Genomic DNA, 9,225 nt, shown 5'->3' on the forward strand with positions numbered 1-9,225 from the left:
TAAGGTTATCTTATTATATTTTATCATGTTCCAATCATGTGCCAAAAGGCATACTGTTCATGATGGAACTCTTTAGAAAATATTTTTTAATTAGTTTTCTTTACTCATCTTATTTTTGTTATTTCACAAAATAAAAGCAAACTAATTAAATGCCAAGAGTCATAAATAATGAAATAGTAAAGATATGTACCTAAAAAAAACATATGCTACATGGTTCATTCATTGTGATGCTAGTGATGCTATTTCCCAGATTATAATTAATACATTGCTATTATGGAATGTATAATTGCTGATCTACCTGTTCATCTAGTTGTGAAGTTAAATTATTCCAACAATTATAAGATATGACCTGTGCTAACCGACACCATAGTTTTGAGAGCATGTCAAATAATTATCATGCTGGCCATAGAACCAACAATCAAGACCACCTTGACCTATTTCAGCATTTGAGATAGGCTGTAGTTTTAAAGAAATACTTAATGTTGGAACCTGTACATTATAGCACAAAGTCCGATCTGTATGATAGGCCTACTGGTTTTATGTACAGAAGTGCTTTTTGGAACACTAAGCTACAAATTAGTTATGGTATTTATTGTTATTTAAAATCTAACGTTGTATACTCTCTTCATATAATATTTTAGGATGTCAAATAGATAAGTGGGTGGATTGTGTCATGCAAGTGACGCTTTTTACCTGATGACATGTCTCGTAATTGCGTGTCATGCACACATCTTGTGTCTACTATGTTTGCGATGAGTCACTACTAAGCCATCCTAGGGCCTGCTATGCTAAGTGAGACATTAAACGATATGACAATGAGGCAGACACACACCTCTGTATGCCATTGAATCTATAGTGTTCCCCCACTCCCCCACATATAATATGTTTGACAAAATAATAATGTAAGGCTGAAAATTTCCCCAGAAATACTCCAATGCATTGTAGAAGCTGCCTTCAAGTCAAGAGCGTAATGTACTTGACAGTTCGAGATAGCCTATCAGTAGTGATACAGTAAGGCATGACTAGTGACGTCGACTTGCCCACACTTGTGCAAATCAGCGACGGCCAGCATGCCAGGCACCACCAATGGGAGCCTTCCAACGAGCAGCCGTTCGGCCAATCACGGTCCTCCACGATAGGAACGAAGTAACGGGTTATATACGGCGAGTCTCATTCATTCCTACACCATTTAACACATTCACAACTTGGAAATACACGAGATAGAGACACGCATCGCGACGCAACCAACGTCATTTCCATTACGCTCCGGATAGGATATTCATTATTAGTAGTGAAGGTATGTATTAAAACATATTTCATATGCAGTATACTCCATTTGACGCTGTAATTCCATAGTGGTGCTGTGCATGGCAAACGTGAGCGACTGGCTAGCTAGGGTCTAAGCTAATGATGAAACTACGGCATGCTGCTGGATTGTGGCTCTCGGTGTGTCGTATCGGACATGTGTTTTCACTATTTAACGTTGGACTGGTATTTTGTTACTATCCTAAACTGAAACCATACGTCGCTGGCGTATCGCTAATGCTAAACTGTTATAGCTAGCCGGCGAATGACGTTTAGCATTAACGTTAGCTCGGTGTAATTCACTATATATATATATATATATATATATATATATATATCTAAAAAAAAAAAGTCAGGGTCGACGACTTAATTGCCAATGGCCTACAGCTATACACGTATCCTTAGATCATCGTATGCAATATTTCTAACATCTCTCTGTCCCTTCTTCAGATTACAGAATAAAAGGAAAATGAAGCTGTTGTGCATAGCATTGCTGGTGGTCGGCACCGTGTTCGCCGATGACGACGACAAAAGGGAAAGCGTCGGAACCGTGGTTGGGATTGACCTGGGTACCACCTACTCTTGGTAAGCGGAAACGACGACTTCAACCGAGGAAAAAAATCACCCGGAAGTAATCATGATTGACAAAATTTTAACATGTTACATTCTTTTTCTTTTTTAAGTGTTGGAGTTTTCAAGAATGGCCGTGTGGAAATCATCGCCAACGACCAGGGAAACCGCATCACTCCATCATATGTGGCCTTCACTGCCGAGGGAGAGCGTCTCATCGGTGACGCTGCCAAGAACCAGCTGACTTCCAACCCGGAGAACACGGTGTTCGACGCCAAGAGATTGATCGGCCGCGCCTGGGGCGACTCTTCGGTCCAGCAGGACGTCAAGTACCTCCCATTCAAAGTAGGTTGTTTTAAAATGATGACTATTGGTTGTGTGCCACACCTTACTGCCACTTCAAATCTTGCATGTTAATTTTACACCGTGTGCAAAATGTCCGATGTTTCGAGGGCATAGTCACTAAGTGGCCGTATTAATTCTGTTCTTCAGGTTGTGGAGAAGAAGACCAAGCCCCATATCCAGGTGGACATTGGTGGTGGCACCATGAAGACTTTCGCCCCAGAGGAGATCTCTGCCATGGTTCTGACCAAAATGAAGGAGACTGCTGAGGCCTACCTGGGCAAGAAGGTGTGTGAACAAAACAAATGTTTTTTGCATATCGATGCATAACCATTGACATCCTTTATTTGAAATTAATATGCTTTTCCCCACCTGTCTGGATAGGTCACTCACGCTGTGGTCACCGTCCCCGCCTACTTCAACGACGCCCAGCGCCAGGCCACAAAGGACGCTGGCATCATCGCCGGTCTTAACGTCATGAGGATCATTAATGAGCCGTAAGTTTCACAAATGAATAAAATAAAGATGGGCAAGTAAATGAGTGATCATTTGTCAGTCTGAAAGTAACATTTTTATTTCCGTTCTCTCCAGTACCGCTGCCGCCATTGCTTATGGTCTGGACAAGAAGGACGGTGAGAAGAACATCCTGGTGTTCGATCTCGGAGGTGGCACGTTCGACGTCTCCCTGCTGACCATCGACAACGGCGTTTTCGAGGTGGTGGCCACAAACGGCGACACCCATCTGGGAGGCGAGGACTTCGACCAGCGCGTCATGGAGTACTTCATCAAGCTGTACAAGAAGAAGACCGGCAAGGACGTGCGCAAGGACAACCGCGCCGTGCAGAAGCTGCGTCGTGAGGTGGAGAAGGCCAAGAGGACCCTGTCAGCCCAGCACCAGGCCCGTATTGAGATAGAGTCCTTCTTCGAGGGAGAGGACTTCTCAGAGACCCTGACCCGCGCCAAGTTTGAGGAGCTCAACATGGTAAGCATTTCATTTAAGATAGACAACTTGACTTCCTGAATCTCGTTGCCTACAACCCACCTTAAAACACTGAGTGAGATTATGCTAATTGATGTTGTTTTTCCCCCCAGGATCTGTTCCGGTCCACCATGAAGCCTGTGCAGAAGGTCATTGACGACTCTGACCTGAAGAAAACCGACATTGATGAGATTGTCCTGGTTGGAGGCTCCACCCGTATCCCCAAGATCCAGCAGCTGGTGAAGGAATTCTTTAACGGCAAGGAGCCCTCCAGGGGTATCCACCCCGACGAGGCCGTGGCCTACGGAGCTGCCGTCCAGGCTGGAGTGCTCTCCGGAGAGGAGGACACCGGTAGGTCCCCAACTCTGGACACCATGTCCTTCTTCACATTCAACCATAACCTGATGCAATTTACCGCCAAACAAAGTCGTGTTTACCTAACTTTCCATTTCTTTTCTTCAGGTGACCTGGTTCTGCTTGACGTGTGCCCCCTGACACTGGGCATTGAGACCGTAGGAGGTGTCATGACCAAGCTGATCCCCAGGAACACCGTGGTGCCCACCAAGAAGTCCCAGATCTTCTCCACCGCCTCAGACAACCAGCCCACCGTCACCATCAAGGTCTATGAAGGTGAGATGAGACGTTTCAACCACTCCCCTGCCCCCATAATAATAATTCAAATTCAAACATTGACTCACTGGGCTTTTTGTGTTTTATTAAATTACTCAAATACGTGTGTCTCATTGCAAATCCTCCTCCTCTCAGGCGAGCGTCCCCTGACCAAAGACAACCATCTGTTGGGCACCTTCGACCTGACGGGCATCCCCCCGGCGCCGCGCGGCGTGCCCCAGATCGAGGTCACCTTCGAGATCGACGTGAACGGCATCCTGCGAGTGACGGCCGAGGACAAGGGCACCGGCAACAAGAACAAGATCACCATCACCAACGACCAGAACCGCCTGACGCCGGAGGACATCGAGCGCATGGTGAACGACGCCGAGCGCTTCGCCGACGAGGACAAGAAGCTGAAGGAGCGCATCGACGCCCGCAATGAGCTGGAGAGCTACGCCTACTCCCTGAAGAACCAGGTGGGCGACAAGGAGAAGCTGGGCGGCAAGCTGTCCGACGAGGACAAGGAGACCATCGAGAAGGCCGTCGAGGAGAAGATCGAGTGGATGGAGTCGCACCAGGACTCGGACCTGGAGGAGTTCCAGGCCAAGAAGAAGGAGCTCGAGGAGATCGTGCAGCCCATCGTCAGCAAGCTGTACGGCAGTGCCGGGGCCCCGCCACCAGAGGGCGCCGAGCCCGAGCCCGACCAGGAGGAGAAGGATGAGTTGTAGGGGGGCGTTTCGTCTTGATGCTCTATTCCGTCACCCCTTGCCTCTCTGGTAGTGGCGCCAAGATGTACATAATGGACAAATCGGACTCAAACGGTGTGAGAGGAATGTTGGCTAAGGGGGTAGAGATTTAAAAAGCGACCATGTTAAGGCTTTTTGAAAAGACATTTTGGAATCCATTGCATTGTGTGAGAGGGGTGGTTCCTTCGCCAAGGGCGGAGATTTTTGTCGGCCCGGATTCGAGGCTTGCTACTGCTGTTCTCAGGCAGTCCTGAAAGGGTTCTTTAGGAGGGGAGGGGCTTAGTTGGGGTGGGGTGGGTGTGACTCTGTGGGTCTAAGGCCTCAACACGTTCACAGGCATTGTTAACAAGTTATTTATTGAATCTGGTCATTGTAGAAACGCCTTTCTACTGGAAAGACATTGAAATAAATGTTTGATACAATGTTGATGCCTTTTCCTCATTGCTTCAGTTTACATCTATATGTTGGTGTTGAACTCTACCTCTTTAGGATTTGTGTGTGGCGATTTATTTTCCAATCTGCAAAAGTAAATTTAGTGACTTGTAACAACTGTGTAATAAACCGTGATTCCAGGTTGTGCAACCATTACAGTAACCGTATTGTAGAAATTAAACATTTTTTAATACAACACAAATTACAAGTTTTAGCATTATTTGGCAGAACACACCAGCATCATGTTAACATGGTCACAACACAGTCGCTATGGATGACTCCAGTGGTGTCCATCCCTCCAAATATAAAGGCGAGGTATGTGGTCTCCCTGCTGCCGTGGTCGGCCTCGCTCGACGCCATCCATGGCACAACACACATGGAGTGGTCCAATCGGTTTGGGGGCAGATCCCCTGTGAACTTCATCAGCACCCATCGCCTTTTGTCTGTAGAAAGAAAAAGATTAACAGATTAATAAAATGTGTTTTTCTAAATCCTGATTAATAATACATTTATTAAGTTGATTTTGGGTTTCCAATGAGAACAAGCAACTATTGATTTTTTATTATCATTTTGACATAAAATATGAAACCGCTTTCATACATAATTATTCAGGGATGACACAAAGCCAAAAGGCTTATTTCCATTGTGGTCCCTATACAATAACTCAATATTGGAGCATCTACAAAAGATGGCCCAGTTTCTAAAACCACTTGAGAGATTGTATTAATTGGAAGGAATCAGGTTTATTTTTGTACATTTTGTGACAGAATATTTGGAAAAAAAAAATGGAAGTTAAGAACCACACTTTACCGGTATTAAACTTGTACATGGCGTTACTGGCTCCCTCTGGAGTCATCCCTCCAAAGATATAAATGGTATTTCCCAGGACCACGGCCGAGTGGGCAGCCACTCCAGCTGGGATATCCCCTTTGGTTTGTATCTTTTCCCAAGTCATGCTACCTGTAAACAACAAACAAGTTAGCCTATTAACTATTCATTAGCAGGCACAGGTATTCAATCAAAGCGACTCACAGCGAACTCATGGACACATGCCATTGAGGAGCAGGTAGTGGTAAGGACATCTTGCTCAAGATTAATGGTAGTCTGCAGACCTTGGGAATCTAACCCAGTACCTTTCGGCTGGGAGCCGACCACCCTAGTCAGTGAAAGCAAGAATCCTTTAGTTTCAAGAAGACGGTTTGAGTCTTACTTGTGTCTAGTGAGAACATGTCACTGTAGAATTTGTCTCCAGCCATTCCTCCATGGATGTACAACCTGGAACCCACTGCTATGATGACCTGACCATGCCTGGCTGATGGGGGTTTACCCCCTGTTTCAGGCTGGGACCAGGAAGAAGACACTGAAAATATCAATAAAGAGTGAGCTACAAACTCTTATTTCTTAGCAGAGCAAAAACCCATTCATTATTTGCCTTTGGATACATGAATATATTTCAGCTTCAACTGGAAACTGGAAAAAACACTTTTACTGCCATTATTTCCTTTATTACTGTTTGTGTGTAGTGGGGATTTTTAATGGTGGTACACATTATTTTTCTCATTCTGAATGATGCAACACCTTATATATATTAACAATTCTTATGGATTTACATATGGACCTATTTTGTGACATGTGTTTCTGGCACATCCCCAGAAAAACCGGATGAACCAGTGAAACAACCTAACAGACAAATAGGGTTTTTGGCCTGGAAACTTCAATGTGGGTTGTAAGCCTTGAGACGGAAGGGGGTTTCGGTGACTATCGGCCTGTTAGGTCTCATAGCTGGTTCGCGGGTTGGTTAAAAAAAAGTGGAGCAACACCATTCTCTTTTGACCTATGACTTCTACAGGAGATCACAAACCATTAGCACATTACGTTACAATTATTTGGCTGCGCTTTTTATCCAAAGCGGCTTACAATAAGTGCATTCAACCATGAAGATACAACCCAGAAACGGCAAGGCTCAAGCTAGAACATCAAATTAATAAAATCCCCCCAGAAAATAGCAAAATGTGCTACATGAACAGTGCCATTCTTAAGCTTTGGTGTCTTTTTCGTTGAACTCAAACACCAACCTGTATCAAACACGTGGAGTTTGGGATCAGAGACCGGGGCGGCTCCCGCTTCCCCACCGGAGAAGACGTACAGTTTGTCCCCGATCGTGGCGGAGCTGGTGTGATATGTCCTGGGACTCGGTGGCTCGCCACTCACTGACACGGTCCTCCAGTGTTCACCGCTGCCTGTGGAGCAATGAGAATGAGTTGGTAGCACACTTTCACACATACAAGGTGTTTGACTCCAATCACTTTCACTGTACAGGCAAACACAAAAAAACATGACTCAACTGCAAGAATAACAATACAAAATAATTCAGAAGTGAAAAAGTACTTTTTTGTACACAGATCTGAGATATGACAATTAATATTTACTATATAGATTTGCACTGCTGAATAATCTGATCAATTAACATAGATAGCCTTGAAGTCAACATAGTACAGAATGACTACAATATATTTCAGAGAACAATCAAACAATTTTTTTTGCATATTGTACCTATTCTAGTCAGATTTGAAACTCTGAACCAATGGATTCTCCATTCACCTGTCAGTTGGAGGCTCTGGATGCAGTTGCGGTTGCTTTCGGGCTGAGCCCCTCCAAACACCCACACGGTCTGCGGGGGGGTCTCTGGGACGAAGGTACAGTGCTCATACCTGGCCTCAAGACCCTCCCACTCGGGAATATCCCATTCATGTCGGTCTGTTGATCAGCATCAGACATGAGGGAGGCATTAGATATGAGGGTTGTCTGCTCTCTCAGTTAACAGATGACTATAATGATCATTGTAATATTATAAAACTAACTGGACTATGGAGTACAATACAATACAAAGTCACATGCAAGTTAAAATATGCAACACATTTTGTTTCTAATCAAAGATATTTTGATAATACATTATAATATTTCAGAATAGCTTAATTGTGACTTATTATTATACATACATACAATTTTCTAATTATGAATCTGATTGAATTTACATGACTCAGAGAGGGAAATTAAAATCACTTTATAGAAACACAGTTGTTTGTCGATTACCTAGATTTATGACATGTGATTCTGAGAAGCTTCCATTTGGGTTAGCTCCTCCGACAATGAGGATTTTCCCTTTGCAGCCATCCTCAGAGGCAGGTAGGTAGGTGCAGGTGTGTCCAACAGTAACACCTGGACCACCACCTGTGGGTATCAGAGAATACCTGCGGAAAGCAAGGTAGCAGTTTCAGTGAAAGCGAGCCTAGGTAGTTACAATGTAACAAAAATGTCTGGTGGCAGTAAATTACTATACCATAATCCTTCTTTTGGCTTGTCCACAGGCTCAAGGATTGGGATACATTCCATAGCTGTGGGGAAAGACTGGGACGTTTAATTTGGTATTACATGGGTGTGTATTTGAACAAACAAACACATTGATATGACACAATGATCTGACTAAATCCCAAGTGAGGAGGGCAGATGAAACGTGAGCTGCTTCAGCATATTGTATTCAAACACATTCCTGTTCTCAGCCACGCCAACCAGTATGGTTTTCATATGGTATGCTGTCAATAGTGCAACAACTCAATTGAATGAGGGTTTACAGTACAATTGATATGATCTATTTTAGGATTGAGGATTTCCTCTTTTATACTAGAAACATGAAACTCTGGTCTACGAAGTATTAAGATCACACATCTGAAACCGTTATGCTGTGAAAAGAATACAGAGGTTTCCTCCACCTTATTCAGCTTAAGTCACTGTTCTTTGGGATAACGGTAGTCGTCTACCAGAATAAAAACCTTGGGACCACCTCAAGCCTCTCTAGTGACGGCCTGCATGTTCAGGTCTCCATGATGTCAACTCAGTCAACACAGCTCTTCTCGTTACTCGTCCATATGTATTTATTCATCCACGAGTTCCTTTTCCGTTGACATTACTCCATGGTTTCCGCACATGCGCATATTTAGGTCCTACAGCGACGTCAAACTCGAGACCGACGTGTCGTTCAGGGCGTGGTCAAAACGACTCCGCTGTCAGAGCTGCTGAACCTGCGTGGTGGCGACCGTGGCTCACACATTCATGGACCATCAGTCAATATGCTCAAATAGAAAATAGTAAAGCTTTCCGCTGACTAAATGCATGACACATTGAAATGAGTATCACCTGTTCAATACAGTCTGAGTGAACAATTTAACCTGAAGGGTTATA

The 9,225-nt window shown here is 44.3% G+C and overlaps 2 protein-coding genes across 4 annotated transcripts; one reads left to right on the forward strand and one right to left on the reverse strand.

Annotated features, from left to right (window-relative positions):
* Positions 1-1,157: 1,157 nt before the first annotated feature.
* hspa5 (heat shock protein 5) lies at positions 1,158-5,188 on the forward strand. The gene is made up of 9 exons (XM_084483181.1): positions 1,158-1,297; positions 1,756-1,890; positions 1,989-2,220; positions 2,368-2,505; positions 2,602-2,714; positions 2,809-3,199; positions 3,310-3,547; positions 3,659-3,826; positions 3,962-5,188. The coding sequence occupies exons 2-9, from the start codon at positions 1,775-1,777 to the stop codon at positions 4,534-4,536; spliced, it is 1,971 nt and encodes a 656-aa protein (XP_084339307.1). The 5' UTR covers positions 1,158-1,297; positions 1,756-1,774; the 3' UTR covers positions 4,537-5,188.
* Positions 5,189-5,217: 29 nt separating this feature from the next.
* Positions 5,218-8,941, reverse strand: rabepk (Rab9 effector protein with kelch motifs). Of its 3 annotated transcripts, none has more exons than XM_084483183.1 (8): positions 8,828-8,941; positions 8,327-8,381; positions 8,080-8,237; positions 7,540-7,743; positions 7,062-7,226; positions 6,197-6,346; positions 5,797-5,946; positions 5,218-5,429 (listed from the first exon to the last, which is right to left on the reverse strand). In XM_084483183.1, exons 2-8 carry the CDS (start codon positions 8,377-8,379, stop codon positions 5,227-5,229), a joined length of 1,083 nt encoding a protein of 360 aa, XP_084339309.1. In that variant the 5' UTR covers positions 8,380-8,381; positions 8,828-8,941; the 3' UTR covers positions 5,218-5,226. The 3 variants fall into 3 exon arrangements, with proteins under 3 accessions (XP_084339309.1, XP_084339310.1, XP_084339308.1); XM_084483184.1 differs by having other exon boundaries at positions 7,588-7,743; positions 8,757-8,937; XM_084483182.1 differs by having other exon boundaries at positions 8,757-8,937.
* Positions 8,942-9,225: the final 284 nt, after the last annotated feature.

The sequence above is a fragment of the Micromesistius poutassou genome (genome assembly GCF_964030765.1).
Source record: "Micromesistius poutassou genome assembly, chromosome: 18".
NCBI lineage: Eukaryota > Metazoa > Chordata > Actinopteri > Gadiformes > Gadidae > Micromesistius > Micromesistius poutassou.

What these genes read in the sequence shown, in the direction of transcription:
- hspa5 (XM_084483181.1), top strand. Translation starts at nt 1,775, where the DNA reads ATGAAGCTGTTGTGCATAGCATTGCTGGTGGTCGGCACCGTGTTCGCC. An exon ending in ATGAGGATCATTAATGAGCC is followed by an intron (nt 2,715 to 2,808) that starts GTAAGTTTCACA and finishes CGTTCTCTCCAG; the next exon opens with TACCGCTGCCGCCATTGCTT. An exon ending in CACCATCAAGGTCTATGAAG is followed by an intron (nt 3,827 to 3,961) that starts GTGAGATGAGAC and finishes TCCTCCTCTCAG; the next exon opens with GCGAGCGTCCCCTGACCAAA.
- rabepk (XM_084483183.1), bottom strand. Translation starts at nt 8,379, where the DNA reads ATGGAATGTATCCCAATCCTTGAGCCTGTGGACAAGCCAAAAGAAGGA. An exon ending in AAGCCAAAAGAAGGATTATG is followed by an intron (nt 8,238 to 8,326) that starts GTATAGTAATTT and finishes TGCTTTCCGCAG; the next exon opens with GTATTCTCTGATACCCACAG. An exon ending in CATGTTCTCACTAGACACAA is followed by an intron (nt 5,947 to 6,196) that starts GTAAGACTCAAA and finishes TGTTGTTTACAG; the next exon opens with GTAGCATGACTTGGGAAAAG.